The sequence below is a fragment of the Hyperolius riggenbachi genome, chromosome 1, assembly GCF_040937935.1.
Source record: "Hyperolius riggenbachi isolate aHypRig1 chromosome 1, aHypRig1.pri, whole genome shotgun sequence".
Classification (NCBI taxonomy): Eukaryota; Metazoa; Chordata; class Amphibia; order Anura; family Hyperoliidae; genus Hyperolius; species Hyperolius riggenbachi.
In genome coordinates, this window is record NC_090646.1 from 102,720,090 (window position 1) to 102,747,960 (window position 27,871).

At 42.2% G+C, this 27,871-nt stretch overlaps 1 protein-coding gene across 1 annotated transcript in view; it reads left to right on the forward strand.

The window, feature by feature from the left end:
- Positions 1 to 27,871, forward strand: part of QDPR (quinoid dihydropteridine reductase) — a 49,606-nt gene that overhangs the window by 12,996 nt on the left and 8,739 nt on the right. The window contains exons 5-6 of the mRNA XM_068267659.1: positions 13,198 to 13,306; positions 19,835 to 19,918. Of these exons, the coding sequence (XP_068123760.1) occupies positions 13,198 to 13,306; positions 19,835 to 19,918 (193 nt within the window). The remainder of the gene's footprint in view (positions 1 to 13,197; positions 13,307 to 19,834; positions 19,919 to 27,871) is intronic.

Consider the following 27,871-nt stretch of genomic DNA (forward strand, 5'->3'; position numbering starts at 1 on the left):
GATTGCTACACTTACTACCCTAGAGATCTACTCCCCTACAGATTGAACAAAATTCACCATTGCGGGAACCCTTGTGTTTTAGAAGTTCTCAGGGACCTTGCTACATATTTGGTGCACATGCCCATGGGTCTTGTGCCTCTGAGGGAGGGTGCATGCCATCATTAATAACATCCCTCAGCACCATATCCCTAATAAGCCAAGAAACTAGAACCCATTCCACATGCCCAGCATAAGCTGACTCAGTTTATAGTCACACAGTGGAGTACCCTCAAATGATCGATAAGATACATTTTACTTTGACTTGTAAGCATATTAACGCTATAGTGAGGGATCGAGGCAACCACTTCCAGAAGGTGTGGGACTCGTGGATCACGCACGACCTCTCCAGAAGTTCGCAATCTTAACTAAACTAAACTTTATTGGTCTTAAGACCACCCTAAAAACAATAAGGTCTCCTCACGGGCAAAGCCTTTTATATACTCTCTTATATGAGAATGGTCTCGATACCTAGCTTGCATTGCATATTGATCTATCAAGCTGTATACACTACTGGATATTATGTCCTTTTTCCACTTACCATGTGTTTTCTGCGTATGATAAATAAAACTCATGTTGGGCACCCGGGCTTGTACACTTTACTCTAAAAAAAAAAATTGGTCCTAGGGCCTGATGAGACTTTTTTGAAACTAAAATAACTTTTCGGCACTTATCAAGTGAAGAAGTACCAAAAGTAGAAAAAAAAGTACTATCAAAATCATTTTGTGTACTTTCTTGCTGGGGGTTGAAAAGACATTGTGACAGTGGCCCTTATTCAATTCACTTTTTTTCCCTAAGCGATATTTTCACTCTTTAATAAAATGACTTTTAAATCACAAGGAAGCAAAAAAGAAAAAAAAATTACTCCGAATGAATTTGACAGTACATTTTCACCTACTTTTTGGTACTTTTTCAGTTGTGGAGATATTTTAAACAGAAGATGAAAAAGTATCTCCTAGGAATAGTGAATTGATTTTAGGCCATTATGTCAACTAATTATTCTACACACTGAGCTGAAGGGATGCATTATGTTTTTTGGTTTTACAAGGTAAATTTGAATTTCAGAAGGGGACATAATGATTTTTCTTGGCCCATTAAAAAATAATAAATATATATATATATATATATATATATATATATATATATATATATAATTTTTTTTTTTTTTTTTTTTTTTTTAATAGTGGCACAACCCTGACCATACTTTAGTGTACCGTCACAAAGCGGCTGATTTACAGAGGGGCTGAGGAATCAGTTCTATAGGCAGAGAGAGAAAACTTTGATGTACTCTCTGCCGGCTTTGGAAAGACTAGATAACACAGAAGACCTCTTGCCTCCTTTTTGCATTGGTCACTTTTGCAGTTTCGAAATGAGAATGTTTGCTCTTTGACCTTTAGACTTTGTCATCTGGAAAGAATTACTGATAGACCCATTCAAAAGGGTTTTTTTTTTTTTTTTTTTTTACAATTGTTTCATTGAAAAACACACACTGGAAATGCATAATTACTGTTATGTGGTTATAAATTATATATTCTATATCCTCTCTGTACTGACATCTAGTGTTACAAAGGAACAGAGTCTGCGTAACAAATGGTTGCCCTATAACTGCACGCAAACACAGCTTTGTAAGAATGTCTGTGTTCACTATGAATGTGCTTTTCATTACATAAAGCAGGCAAATATTACAAAACCTGGGTTGGGTAACATTGTGGCCTAGAAGAGCTGGTCTAATGAAAACAGCCTGCAGGACAGGAGACAGACAAGCACACAGCCCTCTATACAAGTGTGTGGTTCTATTTAAAGCAGTAATTCCAGTCTTCCAATTTAAATTGGGCTATACACAGGGCCGCTTTAAAGGGAACCTAAACTGAGAAGGATATGGATTTTTCCTTTTAAAATACCAGTTCCCTGATTCTCCTGCTGATCCTGTGTCTCTAATACTTTTTAGCCACAGCCCCTGAACAAGCATGCAGATCAGGTGCTCTGACTGAAGTCAGACTGGATTAGCTGCATGCTTGTTTCGGGTGTGTAACTCAGCCACTACTGCAGCCAGAGATCAGCAGGACTGCCAGGCAACTGGTATTGTTTAGAAGGAAACATCCATATCCCTCTCAGTTTAGGTTCCCTTTAAGCCACATTGGGGCCTCGGGCCAAAAGTAACTCTGGGGCCCACTACCCACGTACGTATGCTTCACCAGCAGAGCCGAATGATGGCTCTTCCTGCTGCTGCAAAACTCCCCGGAGGCGTTAAATACAATTCCCCATCCAAGTTGTCGCAACTCGGAGGGTGATGTAATTTGGTGTCCGGCAACCGCTAGAGCATTACATTGCTGCTATGGGGCACCTGGTTTCGTGCACCAAAACCACCTGCTTCATCCTACCCTGCCTTCCCATCAAAGTAAACTCCCGGGCCCTGGCACCGTCAGACTGTGCCTGGTTCACAACTACAGAGTTCCACATACAGCAAGTTGCAATGCACTAAGGCCCCTTCCCCACTTGTGCATTGCTGATCGCATTTTCAGCAATGCATAGTATGTGCAATACTTTATGCAGTGTATTGACTTCTGATGTCTTATGTTCCAGCCTTGCATTATGCTTCAGCATGGTAATGCAATCCATGGTTGCATACAATTTTGTGAAAACGCAGTGCGATCCTATTCATTATAAATTGAGGGTTACACAGTATAGGGCAGAATTGAAGGCTTTGCTACAGCGTGCAAGTGGGGAAGGGACTTAAAACTACTCCCCCCCCCCCCCCCCCCTCATGCACACAATACAAAAAAGGGCACCACACTCAGTGTATGCAGCAATTGGAGCTCAGTGGAAAGACATGTTTCTGGCAGAGCCCTTGCTCAGGTACACCATCTACAGTGCAAACAGGTATTAAAGAGAAACCGTACCAAGAATTGAATTTCATCTCAATCAGTAGCTGATACCCTTTCCCCTTTTCACAAACGGATCATCAAGGGGCTCTGCATGGCTGATATTGGGGTGAAACCCCTCCCACAGTTTAATGTCAGGACCATGGTTCTGACATCACACTGTAGGAGCCTTGTTTCATTGTGGAAAATAACAACTGTTTCCAGCTGCTAAAAAAAAAAAAGCAGCACCTCCTTCTACTGACATCACCTGGCAGCAGTAAAAATGTCACCATGTGATAAATGTCAGAATGTAAATCAGGGAGAGGAAATATTTTACAATAGGCAAACACTGACTAAATCATTTATACATCATTATTGAAAAAAATGAAGCACTTTTTTAGTACATTATTTTCACTGGAGTTCCTCTTTACATTACCCACCCCAAGAGAGTGACCTCAGTCATGCATGTACAAATCGGGGAACTTCAGTGTTGTCTACCCTGAAAATAAAAAACAGAGGAAACACTTGTGTGTAACGGTAATGAAAAAAATCTTAAACAGCAAATCCTACAGAATGATCGATAAACGTACAAGCACGTAATTCATAGTCAGTACACTTATTATTAGAAGAAGTGTTATTCATCAGTAGAGTTCCTCTAAAGGAAAAGATTAGAGGAAACAAAATGAGTATTTTAATTAGACCTTTGGTGCAATACAATCAAAACTCCGTATCTATTTTGTTTCACACTGAAGAAGCAATCTCTATCTCTGTCCCTGGCTTTTTGTACTGAGCATGTGCACAGCCAGGGCAGTTAGGACACAGGGCCGGACCTGACAATTTGCTGTGTGAGGTTCACAGAGGTTCTCATTGCATTGTGGGAAATAACAGCTTTTTACAACTGCTAAGCAAGCAGCTCCCTGTGTGCATATACTTCAGACAGTGGTGGGGAACGAGCAAGCGGGACGCGTATGTGCGCGAATTGCGGGTAGCAGCTGTGACCTAGCGCCCGTTTAACGGGCAGCCCTTTTTACAAGTTGGGTATAATTTGTTGTTTAAGATTTTAACACAAGTGTTTCCTGTGTTTTATCAGGGTAGACACTGTCACAGACCGCAAGGCCGGTCTGCGGATGGGGTAAATTGATCAGCGTCAGAAATCCTCTCACACGGTCATTTGTTCATCACGAAGGGTAACCCGCGTTCGCAATTTGATGAATTGACTCGCGAAGGGAGCGTTCTGCTACCAACCGATTCACCACACACATATACAATTCAAAGATCTGCCACCAAGCGAGTTACACAGCCTGCTACTGTAGTTTTACTAGGACTTTGAGAACGCTCTATTAACCCTTTGCGGTATACAGGAATCTGGGTCAGATCTGACTATCTGAGCCGGATTCGTGCATACGGGTTATAAGTGTACACTTCTATTAAACACAGGGTAGCGATTTCAGGAGAATGGGTACGATTGAGTATGTTCAGCAACAGGTCATAACTGCTAAACGATTTTTAAAACGTTTAATAACAAAAATGCATTACATACAGTAATATACACCTATTAACATATAAACACAGAGCTTAAAAATAAAAGGGAATAAAATAAGAAAGTTCTTACTTAGCTGAGCAGTCCATTTGAAGAATGAAGAAAAATAGTCCAGTTTAAAAGTAGGCATTCAGGTTAAAAGTCCTTTGTACACAACATGCGCCCGGTTCTCCTTGAGCACATGTCTGGACTTCCCTGGTCGATGGAAATTGAAGAACTGAGGAGGAGTTCCTCGCAAACACTTTTTACTGACCTGAGTTTTGGGGCGGTCACTACCTGGAAAGTAGGTGTGTTTAAGGCAGGGTTACCTCCTGGCAGTCAGGTTGCCACCCACAGACTCAGAGCAAGGAATGTACCAATTATTAATCATTTGTGTGACTCGGCCCAAGATTGGTGCATCGCAAATCCGAAACCATATTCATAAGCAGCATGCGACTCTGTATTAAACGAGGCTATACATGCCTAGTCTAACGAATTCGCTCTATGCATGCCGGATAAAGTGGTTTCTCTGCAGATTCCTGATAGCTAGAAAATTGTAATTTAGGTGACTGATAGAACTGATTTCTAGATATCAGGAAATGTAATTTTTGTCTTGCTGTGCCAAACCTATTTTGAATTATTAATAAAGTAAATGTTCCCTTTGTTTGAAGCTATGAACTTGGAGGGAAATTTGAATCTCAACCAGTTTGAGCTGGTTTGGTGGAGATGAGCTGAGTGACCAAATGGCCTCTGCCCAGGGAAGCGAGCCACTTGTGAAATTCTTTCCTGACACAGGATGTGGGGAGGGCTGCTGCTCTCAGTAAGAGAGAGGGAAATTGACATCTATTGTGCATTTACCCAGGACTGACAGGAACTGTGCACGACCATGCGAAAATCGATGGCGATTTTGCGCACGACTTTCCGTAATATTCGTCACAGACACCAATGTGTGGGTTATTTAATACCTGTTTGGACTGTGGGTGCTACATTTTAGGAATGTTGTGTGCACAGCTACTGTAGCTCCACAGCTTGTTGCTGCATACATACAGCTTACTGAGTGCCATGTGCTGTTTTTCGTATTGTTTTCATGGAACGCAGGTGTGGCGTTCCTGCCACTGGCTGGCCGGATTTGACCAGTTATCATCTGAGGTGTTGGTGTCCCTACTTCCTCCTTCTTTTTTTTTTTTTTTTTTTTTTTTTTTCACTTTTTTTCTTTCCTTGGCAAGCATTAGGTTTATCAACCATTTCTCTACCACACACTTTGATGAACCTCGGGCATACCAGTTCACCAGTTGTCTTTCTTGGACCACCTTTGGTAGGTACTGAGCACTGCACACTGGGAACACTTGACTAGACCTACCACTTTGGATGTGTTTTGAGCCAGTCTACCCATCAGTTTTTCACTGTGTGTTGCTTTTAGTATTGGTTGAGTTGCTTTACCCATTATTGTCAGTATGCCCTTTTCAGTTCAGGGGTTTGTATGCTTCTTTAATTGTGTGTTTTTGTTTTGTTTATTCTTAAGACTTCCCATCTAGAACTTTACTACTGTGAGGTCTACCAAAAAGACTAGCACCTCTCCAGTCCCTCCTGAACTCTGCTGCCTGTCTCATCCACCTCTCTTCCCACTCCCTGAGGCAGCCTCTCTCTTCTAGTTCTTCCATTGGCTGTCAGTCACCTAAAGGATCTGGTTTAAACGCCTCACTCTATCATACAAAACTTTACAGAAGTTGTCCCTACCATACGTTTCCTCATTAATCTCCAGATACCATCCCATCCAGAGCCTTCGCTCCTCCCATGACACCCTATTATCCTCTAGCTTGGTTAACTCATCCAGGACTTCTCACGATCATCACCTGTCCTTTGGGACTTTCTGTCCTTTGAGCCTGGAAGGTTTCATACTCTTAAAACGCCTCTTTTTAAGGCAAGCCTATAATTTGCAGTCTCGCTGTTTCATCCCATGTGTCTCCTCCCCTAGTGTCTCCACTCCACTACCCTCTAGATCAGGGGTGTCAAACTCAATCATGTAAGGGCCAGGTTCTAAAACGTAGTCTAAAGGTGGCCACACACGATACAATAAAATGATCAGATTATAATTCGATTAAATATGATCGGATCTCCAGAAAAAAATCGGAAGGGTTGTGTTTTTTTTTTTTGTTTTTTGTTTTTTTTGTTTGGAATGCTGGAAATTTTTCTTCAATTTTTGTAAAGATTGTATGGTGTGTGTGTTAGATTGTCAGTTTATTAATATACACACCCTAGAAATTTTCCCAGCGTTTCCAACCATTTTTATCATACTTGGGTAAAAATTGAACATAGGTATGTGGTGCATTGGTCATATTTTTGAATTGTTACAATCAGTCAGAAAAATTTATTGCAATTCTTGAATTGAACAAATATTTTAAAAATTGTATGGTGTGTGGCCGCCTTAAGTCATGGGCCAAATTGGTTATTAAGGTTTAACATTTATTGAATAACCTCTAAGTGGCGCAACTATAGGGTACTTTGGGGGCCAGCTCCTCCTCTTCTGCAGACTTGCAGTTTAATATTTACCTGCGAGATCTCGCACAGATAATTGGACAGATCACAGAGATCGCTCCTGCAATATTCCTGTAGATAGAGCCTCCTTCTAGCTCCTAAATCAAGATAAAATGTATACTTTTTATCTTGATTTAGGAGCCAAAAGGAGGTTCTATCTACAGGAACATTGCAGGAGCGATCTCTGTGATCTGTCCAATTATCTGTGCGAGATCTCGTGGTGTGGATGAGGTGTTAGATTGCTTGCAGGATATTTTGCTAGACAGCTAAGGGTGTGTTTTCTAATGCTTGCTAAAGACATCTTTGACCATTTTTTTTACTGTGAATTTTATTCTTTTAACTGATTTTATTCTAATATAGCGAAGAATTTCTCTTTGCATAGTGTGCAGGGTCCATGTATTTATATATTTTTCCTATTTTAGCAAGACTGTGGGTGTTTTACTATCTCTCTCCTAGCAGCCTAATCACATTATTTGTACTACAGAGGAGCGCTGCAATTGTCTGATGCTACGAATATTTACCTGCCCCAGTGCTGCTTTGGCAGGAAGGGATCAAGATGAAATGTGGCCCAAGGCAAGATGCCAGCCTTCGCTTTCCAATAGTCTTTTTGGTAAGCTGAGGTGGTGGGCAGGAGAGAAGGGGGTGTTTTTACTAGCCACATGAAGGGGTTTGAATCCCAAGAGGGGGCACCATGGTAATTTTGCTGTGGGTCCCCATGGATTGTTCCTGCAACATACCTCAAACTGACAATGTTTCAACCAGTAACACTGTCACTGTTGTGCTCCTCTGGATGGGGAAGGAGTGTACTGTGGTTCTTTTACTGCTTACAATGATGCACATTTGACGCTCTGGAGGGCCACATAAAATGGCAAGGAGGGCCGCATTTGGCCCGCAGGCCTTGTGTTTGACACCTAGGCTTGTAAGTTAGCAAGGGCAGGGACCTCCTCCTAGTGTTTTTCATTCTGCTGAAATTTATCATATGTAAATGTACCAGTATTGGTGATGTCTCAAAACACACATATCAATTACTTTATATATTTGTATTGTTGGATGTTCTTACCGGTCAAAGTTCTGAACTTCTCATGTATATAAGCTGCCCACAATTTATTTTGTACTATGTACAGCGCTATGGAATATGTTGGCGCTATATAAGTAAAAATCCCCTTTCTGTGTTGGTCCAGCAAGTGCTCTGTACTTGGCACTCATTTCAGCACTATGGACAGTAGTAATCATTGTCACTTTAGGTTGAGGACACTTTAACATCCAGACCCTCATTCAATTTACGTTTTTCTCCTGAGTTTTCTCACACGTGTTTTGTTTTTTGTTTTTTCCCTCCTCTATAAAATACCTATCTCAAACTTAAGAAAAGGGCATGTATTAAAAATCAGGTAAGAAAAAGGAATTATGAGTTTAAAAAGGCCACTATTGCAAAAAAAATAAAATAAAAATAAAATGTAAAAAACATGCACACATACATGTAAGATGTACGTTGTCCCTGAGTAAATGCACAATAAATTACTTTTTCCCAATGTGGCTGTCTTTTACAATAGGCAGTAAAAATCGGACATGTACTAGTCCATCTTCTCATAGGGGATTCTCTGTATTTCCTGAATGCTTTACAAAAGCACTACTGGACAGGAGCTAAACCAAGATGTTGACTGTATTCCCTACCATTTGAACTTTATTTTTGACAGCTGGAGTGAGAAACTGGCATTTAAAAACTCTGAGAAGTGACATAGGAGAAATGCATTTACAGTGCGTATTCATTTTTTTTTTTCCTGGAATAAATGTACATTTTATACATATGGCTTTTATTTTTTATTTTTGTGATGGTGGCCCTCTGTTCAGCAAAGCATAAAACCTCTGCAGATTATTCAGCAGAAAAATTTGAATCTTAGACAAGACAAATAAAATTTATATCAGGCATTTCTCCTCGCGGACTCAAAGCACCAGAGCTTCAGCCAATATAGGCAATAGCAGTGATAGGGAGTCTTGCCCAAGGTCTCCTACTAAATAGGTGCTGCTTACTGAATGGGCAGAGCCAAGATTCGAACTCAGGTCTCCTGTGTCAGAGGCAAAGCCTTTAACCATTACACTATTCAGCCACCTTGAGAGGGTCTTAAGATGTCATTTACACAAGCCTCCTTTAGTTTAAAGGCTCTTCTTTATAATGCCTTGTTGCATGCCTGATAATATTTCTACCTCACTGCTTTATGCAATCCATGGCTGATGAGACCACTTTTCTGCTTGCATCCTTACTAAATCCAGCTCCATGTATTGCTACTCTATTTAGATACCGAATAGGAAAGCAAAGTGACCCAGCTCCAGTTAGCATGGACACGTCAGCATCCTCTGACAGCAGCAACTGAGAGTCTCAGGACATGGCATGCTACTGGCACTTGTTTCAGTTTCAAGGGGTCACAAAAAAACAATATGCATCAGTCTTTTTACATGGAGTGAACAGTGTCAACTACACACTATTAAGATCTGAACTTTTTTTTATTCTCTGGGAATTAAAAATTAGGGTTGCCAGGTGTCCGGTTTTACACCGGACAGTCCGGTTTTTGTGCGCTGTGTCCGGTGCAAAAAGGCATGCTAAACCGGACAATTAAGTTGTCCGGTTTAGAGCCCCCCCCCCCGCAGCGCAGGAGGAGAACAGTGCAGCAGAGAGAGAGCTGGGAGCAGCGGTGGAGAAGGGGGGCAATCTCCCCCCCCCTTCCCTCACCTTAGGGTGCTCTCTCTCCCCCGCTGTCTCCTCCAGGATGATGTGCAGGCTGGCGAGTGGCTGCAGGCGGAACTTACCTCTGTGTCGCTCCAGCGCCGGAAGTTCGGGTCCCGCAGCCGCTGAGATTCGACTCAAAAAAGATCCGGATCAAAGATCCGAATCATTCATGAGCCGGACAACACTAATCAGTCTGAATAGTGTTGTCCGGCTCATGAATGATTCGAATCTTTGATCCGGATCTTTTTTGAGTCGAATCTCAGCGGCTGCGGGACCCGAACTTCCGGCGCCTGCGACACAGAGGTAAGTTCCGCCCGCAGCCACCCGCCAGCCTGCACATCATATTGGAGGAGACAGCGGGGGGGAGAGAGCACCCTAAGGTGAGGGAAGGGGGGGGATTGCCCCCCTTCTCCACCGCTGCTCCCAGCTCTCTCTCTGCTGCACTGTTCTCCTCCTGCGGGGATGGGGGGGTGGGGGGCACCTGGCTACCTAACCTATTCTGGGCACATATAGCCCCTGGCTACCTATTCCGGGCACATATACCCCCTGGCTACCTATTCTGGGCACATATAGCCCCTGGCTACCTATTCCGGGCACATATAGCCCCTGGCTACCTATTCCGGGCACATCTAGCCCCTGGCTACCTATTCCGGGCACATCTAGCCCCTGGCTACCTATTCCGGGCACATATAGCCCCTGGCTACCTATTCTGGGCACATATAGCCCCTGGCTACCTATTCTGGGCACATATAGCTCCTGGCTACCTATTCTGGGCACATATACCCCCTGGCTACCTATTCTGGGCACATATACCCCCTGGCTACATATACTGGGACATATATACCTCTGCCTACGTATACTGGGACATTTACACCCCTGCCTACGTATACTGGGACATATATACCCCCTGGCTACATATACTGGGCGCATATATCCCTGGCTACATATACTGGGAACACTGGCTGTTTGTCATTATGTGCATTTAGTGGTGAAAAGCTGTCTCTTTTGTGCATTTACTGGTAAAAAGCTGTCTCTTATTATGTGCATTTACTGGTGAAAAGCTGTCTCTTGTGCATTTACTGGGGAAAAGCTGTCTCTTGTGCATTTACTGGGGAAAAGCTGTCTCTTATTATGTGCATTTACTGGGGAAAAGGTGTCTCTTATAATGTGCATTTACTGGTGAAAAGCTGTCTCTTATGTGCACTGGACCAGTACTACTGGTGAGGACAGTTAGTGACATGGCTATGTACTCTGTAATGTGCTGCAGAAGATGTCAGTGCGATATAAATACTATACATTTTTTTTAAAAAAAGCCCATTGCTTAGCCCCACTCTACATAAAAGTGCGCTTCTGACTCCGCCCCTAACTCCACCCCTAACTCCACCCCCTGTCCGGTTTTCTCCATCAGCCAACCTGGCAACCCTATCTGGGATGGGTTGAACTGCAGTCCTCAAGGGCCGAGGTGCTCACATATTTTTGGCACAACTCAAATGAATTGATGGGACTGAATCAGAGGTGTGGTTCATCAAGTAGAACACATTTCTCAGTCTATCCTAAACACTGGCATGGATATGGCCCTCAAGGACTGGAGTTCGACAGTTGTGCGAGTCTGGCACAGAGAGAAAATGGTTTAGCTGTCTCCTCAGTACATTAATGTTTTGCTGTCTAATGCACTATGCAGTTACATTTTCCAAGAGCTCAGCTCCTTCAGGGGACTTGCCTAAGTAAAGTGAATGTGGATTCCTTAGGAAAAAAAGGTCGCTCTGTGATTTGTAAAAGCTTTATACGGTACCGCATTTTTTTCACAACCCCCCTAAAACCAACGCACAGGTACTGTATATCAATGTGTTTACAGTTAACTCTTTCTTTGACACCCAGTGCTAGTAAGCATGGTCTCTTCATTCAGATCTAGCATTTATTTTTATTTAGTGAGTTCCTGTATCATTTTTGTTTTTATTTTTGTTTTATTAACTTGGTTCCAAATGAAGGCTCATTTCCCTTGATGCCGGTGTGCGTCTCAGAGATGCTCGTCAGCACCATGTCTGATGGGAGTATGCATCCAAATACCTCTAGCAGTGCAGGGGGATTTGCATGTGTCATGTGAAAAGCTGCTACTGATTGTGCATATGTCCATTCCCCCCCCCCCACGCACACAGATTTGAAAGCAGCCTATCGACTTCAATAGGCTGCCATTCCCTGTCCAAATTTGTGTGCTATAAATCGGTCCACACCGCATCTAGTGGAAATGAGCCTTTACGCCGGTTGTATCTTTTGTATCTTCTTTCAGGACTTTTGGTTGTTCTTCTGTGAGGCCTGGTTTGGAACTTGCGGTATATGTTCATATTCGGTTCTGTCAACAGCCAGCATGTTTGCTTTTTGTGCAATATTATTATTTTTTTTTTTTACTTCTTAGGCATTTGCGCTGAGCCACATTTTAAATCATTTCTGATGTATTTTTTTTAAACTATAATGTTCAATAAAAATTTGAAGTTTAAAAATTCATCCTTCTTAAGTATTCCAGAATGGAACTTCTTACAAATTATGACGATTCAATCACTTAACTGGAACGTTTAAATGCCTTGTCCTTGAATCAGAAATGAGACTTGAGTAGATTCCTATGATATTGTCGTTGTTGTTGGTTACTGGTATTTTATTTATAATATTATACAATATGAGTGAAGTTAAGAGTAACTTAAAGGACAACTGAAGGGAGAGTTATATGGAGGCCGCCATATTTATTTCCTGTTAAGCAATACCAGTGGGGGAATGGGAATGGGAGGATGATAGGAGAGAACACCACAGCAAGTCTTTCTCTTCCTGTCTGAAAATTCAACTTAAAGCAGATCTGAACTCTGAACTTCCTTTCTGCTCTAAAAGAGAAGCAACAGCATAATAACCTTTAAAGAAAAACATTTCTTTGTTACAGCTGATAGATCTGCAGTGTCTACTTCCTGCTTTTCATGGAAGCAGACATAGGGATAATATCCTGTGTTTACGAATTGGCTTTTCTGCGGTGGCAGCTGAGATTCCTGAGCTGACAGCTGAGAGATCAAATTGCCCTTGATTAGTCACAGGTGAGTGGGAATGAGACAGGCCGAATCTCTAAATACATACAAGGTGCATTTCTCTGTTTTCCATCTGTCCTGTGCAAGTGTTCAGGTCCACTTTAAAGGACATCAGAGTTGAACATTTTGGCCAAAAGACTATTTACATCGTTTAAGTAGGCTATCCACACCAGTATCATTGTTTGTTTCCCCCTGCCAGTCTCTGGTTTACTGTAACCGGTCCCGGGTTAGGCCCCAACCACAAGTAGTCCGCTTGAACTGCATATTCACGGCATGCACAGGCCAATTTCCGAGAGATTTTATGCTGAAATTGATCGGGAATGGGCCTGCAGTGTATAGGCAGCCAACAGATTTCTCTGTCCCTGATCGGATTCGATCGGAGAGAGATCTGTCTCTTGGTCAAATCTAGCAATGTTTGGGCACCTTTAAACTTGCTTTTTACATTTTTTTTTTTCTTAGGAATGATTGGTTATGGCATGGCCAAGGCTGCCGTGCATCATCTGTGCCAGAGCCTTGGAGGTGAGAAGGGTGGATTGCCGGTGAATTCTGCTGCTGTGGCTATCCTCCCGTAAGTCCTTTTTTCCCTGATATGAATGTAATCTGGTCTGCCAATGTAAATGTGGCCCTGAAAATAAGTCAGAGCGAGGCAGCTAGTTGTGCGCAGAGTACACTGTTTCCTGTTTGACAATTTTTTTTCTTTATCGATCATGTGACAGTAGAACAGTTATGGTTGTTTATGAAGATGAGAAACATGACTGTACATTGAAACCAGCAATTACAAGCCTGCCTGTGTTGCAGCTTAATAATAAAAGCAATAAACCAAGACCTGCATGCTACCAATGTTTTTACAAGTCTTTTTATTTGTAGGTTAAATTCATTTTAGACTTGTTTTCTATCAGAGAATGCAGTTATGACCATAGTCATTATTATCTGACTATGGTCTGATGCGCAGGCATGATTGTTATCTCGGAACAGTTCTGTCAAACAAGCTGCTACAGGTGCAAACATGAACTGTTCAGTTGTCTCGATTCAATGTTTGTCACAGAAGGTGGGAGAGTGTTGGGGAACACACTGATACTTCCACCACTTTAGTTTGGAGGCAAACAGCAACTGGCTAAGGTTTTTTTTCTATAACTGCAAAGGGGAAAAAGAGACGCCCAGGGTATGATAAAACTATGTTAAAAGCTGCGCAAGAGGCGCATCAAACGCTGGCTTGAATTTCTTCTGGCACTGTATTCGGCCTGAGGAAGTGGGCTGGGACCCACGAAACGCGTTGCCAAGTGCAGATTGAAAGTACTGTACATTACAAATTATTTGAATGTGTCATCATTGAGGTAAGCCACCTCAAACTCTTCATTTTAGTTGCTTTTTCCATAGTTTTATCATACCCTGGACGCCTCTTTCTCCCCCTTTGTGTTACCAACTCTCCTTCGGGAGGGGTATTCTATTTGGCCAGGTGGTCTAACACCACCTTTGCAATGTTCAAAGGATTGTCAGCACACCGTTCTCAATACCACACACTTTATTGTGCCAGTCTCCACAAGGTAGTCCAACAATTGTTTCGGGGACCACGCATGGTTACCACATGCCTTGATAAAGGGGGACCCTGCGTGGCCCCCCGAAACAATTGTTGGACTACCTTGTGGAGACTGGCACAATAAAGTGTGTGCTATTGAGAACGGTGTGCTGACAATCCTTTGAACATTGTATCGATGTGGCATGGCCTGTGCCACTTTGTCAGGCACCCGGGAATATTTAGATTGTGTGCCGACCTCTATCTGGAACTTTCCACTTTTGCAATGATCTAGAGCTTTTTGTACAAGAGAGCGACTGCATCCAGCCTGGCTGGTCATCCCAGTGGAGTTGGGTTTATGTATCTCCACCTGCCTACAGTGGATGATTGCCCGTCTGCAACATTCATTTGTGAGTACATTTAATTGACTCTACAACACTTATTGTCGTGACTTGCTGCACAATCGGGGCTCCCGGTGTTTCTGTGCGGTTTTCTGTTTTTATCCAGGGTGTCCCAAACCCCCCCCCCCCCCCCCTTTTTTCTTCATCCTACCCACGCATTTTCAATAAGTGAGCTTGTTTTCGTTGACAAATTTTTGAGGTGGTCATTGACTGTATGAGCAAAATTTACAGGGACCTTGGCTCAAACTCACAAATGTCCAGCAGATACACACAATGCGTGTATCAAAAAAGGGCACCTGGAAAAAAGGGCGCGGGGTATAGCCGAAATTTTAAGTTTTAATGCAAAACCATATTTTTCTTTTAAGGGGTTGTAAACGAAAATTTAGTGCTAAATAGGTTAACCACTTCCACACCATGAAATTTTATGCTGATCTGTGCAGCGTGGGCTCTCCAGCCCACAGCACAGATCAGCTAGCAGCCAGGGCGATCAGACTTCCCCCCCCCCCCTTTTTTCCCCACTAGGGGGATGTCCTGCTGGGGGGGTCTGATCGCCGCCGGCTGCTTGCGCTTGCGGGGGGGGGCTCTTCAAAGCCCCCCTCCGCAGCGCTTCCTGGCCTCCTTCCCCTTCCCTCCCTCTCCCTCCCCCTGTGAGCGGCGCAGGACGGAAATCCGTCCTGCGCCTGATGGGATAGGCTTTAGCCTATCAGATGCCGGTGATCCCCGGCCAATCAGAGGCCGGGGATCGCCGATCTTCTCTACGGCGCTGCTGCGCAGCAGCGCCGTATACATGTAAACATCTTCCCCGTGTGTTTACATTTACCCTGCGAGCCGCCGATCGGCTCGCAGGGTGTTCACGGAGACACCCTCCGGGAACTGACATGGAACGTTTCCATGGTATACACTTCTGGATTCAGGGGCGTGTATATACGCTCCGAGAATCCGGAAGTGGTTAAATAAACGGAAATGAAATGGCAAAATACCGTCTATAACAACAAACGAATTCTGAAAAGAAACGTCAAATATCGTCTATAAGAAAAACGATATTTACACTTGTATTAAGCATAGCAATGCAGATATTTTACTGTAATTATACCAAACTGTAGGCTCACACAGATCTCTCCCTATCCATATCCCTAAACCTAGACTCCTCTTTGTTTAAATATATATAATTTAATAAATTGTATATATTACATATATTGTGCTGTAACTATACCTAAACTTACTCTCACACAGAGCCCTTCCTGTACCTATCCCTAACCCCTAGACCCCCCTGGTGGTGCCTAACCCTAAGACCCCCCTGGTGGTGCCTAACCCTAAGACCCCCCTGGTGGTGCCTAACCCTAAGACCCCACTGGTGGTGCCTAACCCCCCCCGGTTGGTGCCTAACCCTAAGACCCCCCCCCCCCCCCCCCGGTTGGTGCCTAACCCTAAGACCCCCCTGGTGGTGCCTAACCCTAAGACCCCCCGATTGCGTATATTATACTGTAACTATACCTAACCCTACCTGTACCTATCCCTAACCCCTAGACCCCCCCCCCCCCCCCCCGGTAATGCCTAAACCTAACCATCCCCACCGCACAAACACCCTAAACACATATAAACAATAATATAGTTAATCCTTAAAATACTTCTCTACAAATAACATGAATAAAATAATTTATATATTTGTAATAGAATAAATTGCTTTAAAATGGCCTTAAAATCACTTATACATTTAATATTATAAATAGAGAAAAGTATATATAAATATATACAATACAATAGATAGCCTTACAAGCTTTAGAAATCTTAAAATAACAGTAATATTAAAAGCGATATTTTAGTAACTATAATCAACGCATTATAAGTGTAAAAACAAAGTTAATACCAAAAGCGATGTATTTCTAATACAATAAGGTTGAAAACGGTATTTACGCATTATACATATGAAAACAAATTTTTAAATGATCAAAGAAGTGTAAACGAAATATTAGTTGTTATACTTTTGTAAGCGAAATTTAAAAACGAAAAAATAAGTATAACACAAACTCAAAACGAACTTGTAAACGATATTTGTTATAAACCTTATTCTGTAAACAAAAACTTTTGTTAACACGATCCCTGTAACCGCTATTTCTCGGGCGCCCTTTTTTCCTGTCGGGCGCCGAATAGCCGATATTTTGCATTGCAGTCTATGGCGGCGCCCTTTTTGTCCACTATCCCTGTGCGCCCTTTTTTACTAGCACCGCACACAATACCTCCAAATTAGATTGTTGGTTTGACATGTCCACAGGCATATGGGTAAACAACTTGGCAAGGCCACTCTCATTGAGGGCAGCAAGGTGGCGTAGTGGTTACCATGCTAGCCTTGCAGCGCTGGGCCCTCGATTCGAATCACAGACAGGGCACTATCTGCATGGTGTTTGTATATCCTCCCATGTCTGTGTGGGTTTCCTCCAGGCACTCTAGTTTCCTCCCAAATCCCAAAAACATACAGCTAATTGGCTTCCCACAAAACTGGCACTAGACTATGATACATACACTTCATGAAAAATACATAGACCTACACTGTAACTATGGTAGGGATTAGATTGTGAGCCCCTCTAAGGGACCGTTTACAGACAAGACAATATACTCTGTACAGTGGTGTGGAAGATGTCTGCACTTTATAAATAATAATAATAGTAATTGAGGGGTCCCTTGTGGGTAAGGATAGACCTCTGGGGTAGTCCTCTTGATAAAGCTGATGACTAAGATAAGAGGATCTTTAGAGGCTGGGCAGGGCCACACTTGACAATCATGCCTGCACGTCAGACCATAGTCATACATCAGGCGACTTGTGCATGCCCGATTGACAATGCGAACAATTTCGGGATGAAATTGGTCACATTAATTGGTCAAACATGGTGTAGGATTACTGGCCATTGGGGTCGGTCAGGTACGTGGCAGGAACGGTGAGCGATATCGGCGCTGTTATCCTAATGTATAAATGTTTATGTAAATGTATGTGCAATTATACATTACCTGTCCTGTGTTGCTGTTCCTGTCCTCTTCCGAATTCGCCTCTGTCCATTACACTTCCCATACATGCTGCCGGTCTCACATGTGCGCACGTCAGCTGGCGTGTATAGGGAAGAGTGATGGATTTGGAAGAGGACGGACACCGAGACACAGGACAGGTAATGTATAACTGCACATACATATACACATTTATACATTAGAGCTCGGCTGATTTCCGAGAGATTTCATGCTGAAATTGGCCTGCAGTGTATGGGCAGATGACAAATCTTTCTCTAATCCGATTCGATCAGAGAGAGTTTTCTCTTGGTCAAATCTTCCAATCATCATCGCTAGGTGTCTGGCTTCCTTTACAACTCAAGGTAGGCATAGGCGTTCTTTACACCCTAAATTCCGAACCTCAACACAGACCGCACCTCTAAATAAAAATATTCGAAACCATGTGTCATGTCCTCTAATCACTGTCCCATGTTGCTAAGGATGACATGAGATGGTAATTGGCGTGTAAGATCCTAAGGAATGTTAGTGACATGATGCAGGGATTAGAGTTCAGAATTTTTTTATTTTTTTTTTAAGAATTAGCGTGTAAACTCCTGAGGCGAGTGATATGAGGCAGGGATTAGACTAAGATCATGAGGACAGAGCAGTGAAGGCTGAGGGGGATAGAGCAATGAAGCTGGGGGATGAGGGGGATAGAGCAATAAAGCTGGGGGATGAGGGGGATAGAGCAATGAAGCTGGGGGATGAGGGGATAGAGCAGTGAAGTCGTAGGGATGAGGGAAACGGAGCAGTGACGTTGTGGGAATGAGGAGGACACTCGGACAGAGCAGTGTAGTAGAGGAGAAGTAAAGCAGGGGGAGAAACTCACTTCAGTTTACTTCATACACTGTACTATTGGTTGACTTTTTTTAGTTTAGTCACTGACGCAGTGTTGTCATTAGATTGGGACTCTTTTAAATTCCTGGCAACAAAATTGCAGCTAAGCTCTATAATAGCACTGAAGTGCAGCGCTGGATCATGGAAACTGCTTGTAGCCAGGTCTTCAGCCACTCCGGAACTCCAGAGAGAGCACATTTTTGGAGTCCACATGTCAGATGGTGTTTCCAAAAGTAAAAATCCATCTGTCACTCCACCATACTTGTCCATTAAATAACATCAGTTTATACCTTGTAATGAGTGCAGCATACCGGATGGCCACTTAACAAAATAAAACATAAAATGATAAAAGCAAACCCTAGTACGCAGGTACGAGCTCACACAGTTTCTAAATGTATTTAAAGCAGCAGGGACAGCAATACTATCCCAGGAAAAAAAAAACCACATAAGTAGATAAATACTTGTTCTACTTGCATAACATATGTATTGTACTGTCCATGTTTGATTTCAGTGAATTTTATACAGTAAATAAAGAGAAAATGAATTCAGGCATTTTACATCTTTACTGCCTCTGGCTGAAGCCAATCCTAGTGTAATTTCATCCCTTACACTTTTTTTTTTTTTTGTTCTAGAATTTGCACGGTCATATCTAGCTTACTTTGTAAACACATGTGAGTACAGCATAGATAGTTTTCAGCGGCTTCTGCAGAAGGGTGAGGTGTGTTTTCCCTTCTCAGCCCTCAGCCAATCAGCGAGGAGCAGGAATGTGGGAGGGAAAATGGCAAGCTTCCCTCTCAGCAATGTACCAAGCAGAGCCACGCAGACTGAGATTAGATTTAATACAGCAGCAACCTTTCTGATTATATTGGAATACTTGCAATGCAGGGTTGGGTTGTGGACTGCATAATAAACACAAAGCAGTGGGTAAATGGAATTTGATTTTATGGCTCGCAATTATGCTTTAAAAACAGATCTGTGGATAAATAGGATTAGATTAAGACACAGATCCCCTTTTCCAGCACAATAAGGGGGGACCTGGAAGATTTTAGCAGTCTTGCTCCTGCAGTTTCATAGTTAAGGAATGATGAGTAGTTTTAATCAATTTATCTTTTACTAGCCGTTCATACTTCTAGAAAGCAGTGCCATCTGTAAATGTATGGCATATTAGAAATGTTTCTCTTTGCTAAACAAAGTGAAAACTGACCATGATTTTGACCACTATGTTGTTGGTTCCCAGAAGGGTTAATGCTGCAAGCTGCTCTTCGGTGTACTGTGTGTTTTAATAAGCGTTATCTTCTTCCATTGCCAGCGTTACCTTGGATACGCCAGCCAACAGAGCCTCAATGCCTGATGCAGACTTTAGTTCCTGGACACCGCTAGACTTTATCGCCGAGTGAGTACACAGTATCTGCTTATCAGCCGCCAGCCTTATGCCCCAGACTATGTTCTTCTCATTATATTGTTTACCCTGCATTGCACTGAATAGCACAGTTACTGCCTGATGCTGTATGCACTGACAGCTCCAACTGTGCAGTGACAGTTTAGTGTTTGCTGATGATGTGCACATAGTACACTGCCTATCACAGATTAATAGCACTTGTACTTACATGCGTTGCTATACAAGATTCATCTTTACCATATTACTCAAATTACTCTTTCACACTTATGATCTGTGTTTTTCTCTAAATGTACTGAGCTTTTCAACACTGCATGAAAAACACAAATGTGAAAGCAATAATCCTATTTTAATGAAAACCACATTTGAAGCATTAAAAAAAAGTATACAAATACAGTTGGTGTCAAATGGTCCTTTTTGGTAAAATAACCTTATTTGTTTAGCATTCCTAGCATTCCTTAACCCTATAGCAGCCAATTTATTTAGATGCTTGCAATTTTTTATTTCTTATTTGTTATATTTCCCTGCTTCTAATTAGCACTGCTCTAATGTGTATTTGTGGCCATTTGTCACTTGGGGGTAGTGTGATACAATAACCGAGGACTTCTGCTTTCAGTTTCTATATTTTCTGCTAGTAGAGAGACCTCAAAGCATTCCAAGAATTTTACAGCACTACGAGTTCTGCCGACTGTGGTCAAAAGCAGTGCACTGATTTCAAATGAGATAACACTATTGAGGTTGCTAATGGGTTAAAGAGGAACATCATTGTATATAATTGCTTATTTTTACATTCTTCATTCATAAATTTATTTGGTCAATGTTTGCCCATTGTAAAATCCTACTTTGATAAATTTAACCAATGTAAATTAGAGGCAGAGATGTCTGCATCGGTATTGCTGGCAATGTGAATTACTACAGAATGTTTTCTTTTTATCTTCTGTGATGTCAGCAGGAATATCACATGATCTCCCAGAGTGCGCTGGGGGAGGAGGCTGCATGACATCATAGCCTAGGCCAAACATCACTGGGAGGGGAGGGTTTCATACCAGTCTTAATAAATGTGTAGAAGAAGCATTTTTGATGTTGAAACCAGGATACTTAAAGCAAACCTGAAATAAGGAAATTTGCATCAGACTAGATACATGACTATAAAGAGGGAAGGCTCTGGATACCATAGTCTGTCCAGTCCTTGGCCTGTCCCCGTTGTTCCAGGGCCACCTCCTGTTAAAGTTTTGCGACTGGCCGTGTCTACGATACTTCTCGGACAGCTTCTGGAAGTACCCATGTCCCCGAGTGCTTCTGAAGACTGGTGCATCCTTACTGCGCATGCTACTGTATTCACACCTGCTCAGTATGGATGTGCTCATCTTTGGAACTACTCAGAGACCCGAATACTGCCAAAGGCTGCCCAAGAAGTGACAGAGGAATGCAACCTATCAGGCCAAATAACTTCAACGAAGGATGGCGCTGGAACTAAAGAACAGACTGAGGACCGGGAAGGCTCTATGGTATTCAGAGCCTCCCCTCTACATAAATATGTATCTAACCTGAACTGAGTTTACTCACTTTATGTTCACTTTAAGGTAAAAATGAGTATCCTAAATAATTTATTATATTTTACTGTGTCATTACAGTTACACTTAAAATTACTACTGTAGTAGAGGAGGATGACACCTATGTGTCTATTAAATATCTAATTGCATGAAAATGCAGATTGATAATGAATTTTTTTCATAAGCGCTGTTTATCCTTTTTTCCATTGTCAACTTTTTACCTTGGCAATGCCTCACAGCCCTCTGGGAGCAGCCAGTCACCTCCCCTCCCATTCAGGACAGTGGAGGAGGCCTGTCCAGTCTATAACTGATTATCTCAATCCCACAAGGGCCAAGGAAGGGAGGTAGGTTGCTGAGTTGCCAATGGAGGGAGGTAGGTTGCTGAGTTGCCAATGGAGGGAGGTAGGTTGCTGAGTTGCCAATGGAGGGAGGTAGGTTGCTGAGTTGCCAATGGAGGGAGGTAGGTTGCTGAGTTGCCAATGGAGGGAGGTAGGTTGCTGAGTTGCTAATGACGGGAGGTAGGTTGCTGAGTTGCCAATGGCGGGAGGTAGGTTGCTGGGTTTCCAATGGAGGGAGGGAAGTTGCTGGGTTGCCAATGGAGGGAGGGAAGTTGCTGGGTTTCCAATGGAGGGAGGGAGGTGGCTGAGTTTCACAGCTGCACTGCTACCCATCATTGGGATTTACTAGGAGTGGCATTTGGGACCTAGTTAGTTCAATAAAAGTTTTTCATAAACCTGGTGTGCTCAGACTCAACCTAATGCATTTTTTGCCACAAGAAACCCCTTCATGGCCCCTATTCAATTCACTATTTCTCCTAATTTTCTCATAGAGGATATTTTCATACCTTATCAATAAAAAGCCTTTTAAGCCATCAGAAAGAAAAAGAAAATAATTTTAACTACTTTTTCACCAACTTTTTGGTACTTTTTCACCTGCAGAGGGCAAAAACAACAATTTTAAACAGAAAATGGAAAATTTATCTCCCAAGAGAAAACTTTGGAGAAAAAGTGAATTAAATAAGGGACACGTGAGGTTACAAAAGCCACTATTTGGCTGCATTACATTGCTACTTTCACTATGCTATTAGAATTCCATTATGATTTCAAGATCACAAATGGGGTTCATCAAGGGTTCCCTTTGCTGCCCATTCTATTTAACTTCGCAATGGAAACTCTGATTGAGACTATACAGGCCAATACATTGACAGACCCAGTCACCTTGATTAAAGAGGCTATGTCATCCTTCTCCAACATCTTTGTGCTCTAATTATAAATGCGATTGAAAAGAAAATGCAAGTTCTTAATAAAGTATTGGATGTAGTAAAGAGGAAGTGAACCAGATTAATACATTTATAGAACTTAGTTGGCAACCCAACGAGATCAACTATTTAGGAACGGAGGTCTGTGACAGCCCTCAAAGGCTTTTCTCTGCCAACTTGAAAGGCATATTAGAGCAATGTACCAGAGTATTGGATGGGCGGGGCAAACCAATATTTAACATTATTGGCAGAGAGGCCATTATCAAGATTCTTTGTTCAAAATATCCCAGTTTACATCTCTCACTCAGTTTACATCATTATACAGATTTATTTAAAAATGTATATGGCATAACAAAGTGCCCAGATTTGCTTATTACTTCACTAGGAAAAGGGAGGATAGATGTCTTACTGCTCTAGACCTTGCCTGATATTACCAAGCAAACCTTCTAAGGAGAGAGTCCTGGATTGGGGTGATTTGTTAGGAGGGAAGACCTGGCCGGAGGATGGAGGCTTTGTATGTAGTGCTCAATAAAGTGTCCTCGTGGATTCCCAGTGTTTATTCATAAGCTGATAGCCAGCATAACTCATCCCTTTGTCAAGCCGAGACTACAGGCCTTACTAGGCTTAAAGGACTTACGAGGTGAAAATAAACTTCTGAGAAAAACAATTATATCTATCCTACTTCTCCTAAAAATGACTTTTTTTAGATATCCCACAGTTTTATTTTATATTTAAATCTAGTATTTAAGTTTTTACTGTTTCATTGTCTCTGCTCAATGACACATTCATTGCAGTATGCCAGAGCTCAAATCTATGAATTATTGACCCTTTTTTATCTCTTTTATGCTCTTAAAAGCCATTTACTGACAGAAAAATGTTTTATGGCTGTAATTACTAATCAGTGAGGGTTATGCTATAGTCTGACCCAGTCCGACCCGGTCCCGACCCGGACAGAAATTGTCACTTGCATACCTGATGTTTAACTTTTTCAGGCAGAGAAAGAAGAAAAGGAACCCAGCCTAGTTATTTGTGTGCTGGGCACTGTACATACACATGTCTATCTCATGTCACATGTCACCTCGTAAGTCCTTTAAAGCAGAAAAGAAAAAGAGCAAAACACCACTACAGACACTGCGACAACTAGGAATTCATACCGTGTCAGTCTCGTAGCTGGTTTGTAACCAACAACATGGATAAAGACACCAGAATTACCACATCTTCTGAATTGCTCAGTCTCACCAGCTACCCTGTTGGGCAATCTTCAGATAAGTAATTTCCTTAAAGGGGTTCTTTCGCGAAAAAAGTAGGCAGTTAAAAAATGTGACAGATGACAGGTTTTGGGCCAGTCCATCTTTTTAAGGGGGATTCTCAGGGCTTTCTTTGTTTACAACAGCATTTCCCGAACAACAGTTGCAAAATCTAACTGACATAATAGTGTGCAAGTGATTAGGGAGGCCGGCTGGTATCTTGCTATTTTGGCAGTTAAACTGTTGTTCAGGAAATGCTGTTGAAAACAAAGAAAGCCCTGAGAATCCCCCTTAAAAAGATGGACTGGCCCAAAACCTGTCATCTGTCACATTTTTTAACTGCCTACTTTTTTCGCGAAAGAACCCCTTTAAAACAGATGAAAAGAAAGCCCGAATGAGTGTGAAACCTGCTATTTCCTGGGCTTAGTGCCAAATAAAGCACTGGGTGTAATGTACAGTTTTACTGGGTTATAACAATGAGGGGAGATTAAATAGAGGTCCGGAAAAGTGGGAAAAAAGATCTTGGCATTAAGGTGGGGGAAGTAGACTAGTAGTGTGTCTAAAGAGACTTATAATCACAATATGTCCAGGAAAATTGGGAATGTGGTCAAATAAGACCAAAAACTAAATCACAACTGTAATGACCTCAACAATATTAATTTTCTTATGCATCATGCCAACATCTAATATATCAAAAAGCAAAAAAAGAAGAATTGGCTCTTGGGTGCATAAGAAACTACAAAAAAATCTTTATTATTATACAAATCTCATCATACAAACAAATACATAAATATTAACTAGCTAGAGTTCCCCTTAAAATCAATAGGTTAATCTCCCCAGGCAAAAAATGTGTGTTCAGGGTAATGAGGCTGCAGTCCTCACAAAAAACCTGATAAAATAGAGAGAGTCCCACTCCAGTGACTAGATCACTAATTGACAATTAATAAAAAAATAGGTTTGAAATTTCATATCCGGACAAGGAATGATAGATGAAGATTCACTCTTAAGAGTGGAAATCGGTCTAGATGGATCGAATTATGTAGTAATGAAGCTTGTTATTGGATATACATCACACACCCACATCATAAAGGGGTGTACTACAGGTAATGTGCCTTGTCATGACAAGGCATGTCATAACAAGGCACATGAACTGTAGCACACCCCTTTATGATGTGGGTGTGTGATGTCTATCCAATAACAAGCTTCATTACTACATAATTCGATCCATCTAGACCGATTTCCACTCTTAAGAGTGAATCTTCATCTATCATTCCTTGTCCGGATATGAAATTTCAAACCTATTTTTTATTAATTGTCAATTAGTGATCTAGTCACTGGAGTGGGACTCTCTCTATTTTATCAGGTTTTTTGTGAGGACTGCAGCCTCATTACCCTGAACACACATTTTTTTGCCTGGGGAGATTAACCTATTGATTTTAAGGGGAACTCTAGTTAGTTAATATTTATGTATTTGTTTGTATGATGAGATTTGTATAATAATAAAGATTTTTTTTGTAGTTTCTTATGCACCCAAGAGCCAATTCTTCTTCTTTTTTTTGCTTTTTGGTCTAAAGAGACATCTGGTTACCTGGCAGTACCAATGCCCAACTAGTCCAACTTGTCCAAAGACCAAGGGGAGCGGACAAATAGAGAGATGCTGAGCACTATGCCCTTCATACACTCACTGGTTTTTGGGCTTTAAAAAAATCTCGCCCTTTTGATCAGAAATCGAAACCTTTATTAGGTGCACTTTTGACCCTCAATTTATACTCTGAGGTAATGGCCCCAGTGGGTTAGCACTCTACTAAACACGTCCATCTCTGATTAGCAAAGAAGATAATTGTGGACAGGTGGAAGGATGTCCCACCGCCTTGCCTCTTTTAGAATGGAGATCTAGGATCTCGTCTTAATACAGAAACTAGTGTTGAATTAGGCTAAAAAAGACAAGATCAGGGAGCAGGTAAAGTAACTATAGGATGGCCTACAGGAAGTAGCTTCCAGCTGAAGTTACACGAGTGACCGTGTCACTTCTTGCAGTGATTAAAACAACAAATAAAAGTTGCCAAAATGTACATAAATAAGCACAAAACTCCTCTGAGATGAAATTCAAAATACAAATTTATTGAATAAGCTACTGATAAAAAAATCAAAAAACGCATAAAATAAAACTGCTCCCAGGGCTGATTGTAATCAAACACACTGCTGCTGATGCATTTAGTCACAAGAATAATAATAGTACTACCAAAGGTGAGCTTTGAACTGTAATATAAAAAAACTGCAGATAGTGGCTGCATAGGTGTAAAGGATAGCGGAGAGGCCGCCGCATGGGCAAGCGGCAGGGCGGCCATCTCCGCATTCCAGCCGACGGCTTCTGCCGCGCAGCTACATGCTGCTGGTTCGCCTGGTCCTTCTAGTGCACACAGATTAAGAGCTACTAGGCGACAGGACCTTTCTGCAAGTAGAAGGGGAGTCAGCTGATCAGGCCGATCAGCTGACTCCAGCTATGCTCCGGATTGGCTGAGTGACTGGAGTGGCGCTGTGGAGCGCTCTGGGTATATATAGGGCTTGCCTGTCAGTTGCAAGTTGTCTGCTGTTGCGAATGCTAACGTGTGAGCGCTCAGACCCTAGTCAGATCTTACAGTGTGTTAGAACCAGCCGGAGCTGGGAATTCACACTTAGTCAGATTCTGTTGATAGCTTTAAGTACTATTATATTGATAGACTTGTGTACCGTTCTTTAGTCTAGTCCCCAAGTGTTGAAACCAAGGACTTCACACCTAGACTAGGTTATTGCTATATCGCTATTGTACATCTGTTAGTCTAGTTCCCAGGTGTTGAAACCAAGGACTTCACACCTAGACTAGGATTGCTATATTACTACTGTATTATCTGTTATGATCTCTCGCTCTCCTGACTACTCTCTTGGTTGCTGATTCGGTACTTCTGCCTATCTGTCTACTGTTGCCGACTATGCCTGTACCTGGTTACCGAATCAGTCTTCCGCCTCTGTACTGTATCTGTGCGTTCGTTGCTGACCTTGCTTGTATGACCTTTCTATCCCCACTAGTAGGTCTACCACTAGTAAGGGAAATCTTAAGGGCTGTCACCTAACCCTTAGGTGATCAGTCTAACTGTACTATCTGTGACACTTGTTCCTCAGGTGTCTGTTAGCTGCAAATAGTGTATGTTGATCACCTGCCCCTCAGGAGATCATCTTGCAGCACAGTCAGGGGTCCCTGCTCCTCAGGGGTCCACTGGCTGCAGTACAGTCTGGTTCCCTGCTCCTCAGGGAATCCTTGGCTGTAGTACAGTCTTAATCACTCATTCCACCTGTGACCTCACTTGCAGCACAGCTAGTGGTCCCTGCTCCTCAGGTGTCCATTGGCTGCAGTACTATCTGAATTCCCTGCACCTCAGGGAATTATTGGCTGCAGTATAATCTGTATTCCCTGCTCCTCAGGGAATCCTAGGCTATTGTTTTTAGCCTGGGTCACCTGCCCTTCAGGTGATCAGTCTCTTTATCACCGCCAGTGGTCCCTGCTGCTCAGGCGTCCACTGGCTGCAGTACAGTCTGAATCCCCTGCCCCTCAGGGGATCCTTGGCTGCAATATTGTCTGTGTCTCCGGCTCCTCGGGAGATAACTTTTCTTATTACTGTTGCACCAAACACAATACCACTTTAGGTGTCCTGTGTCTAGCTATACTTGTATTATTGGTGATTCTGCAGATCACCACATAATCAGGTATAGCATCTGTATTATTGGTGATACTGCACATCACCAATAATCAGAAAAATCTGTGTTGCTGACACCAATCGTTACAATAGGGATACGCATCATATAAATTGTAGTGCTAATCAATAGTTGTGCAAAAAAATCCTTAAAGATATAAAAA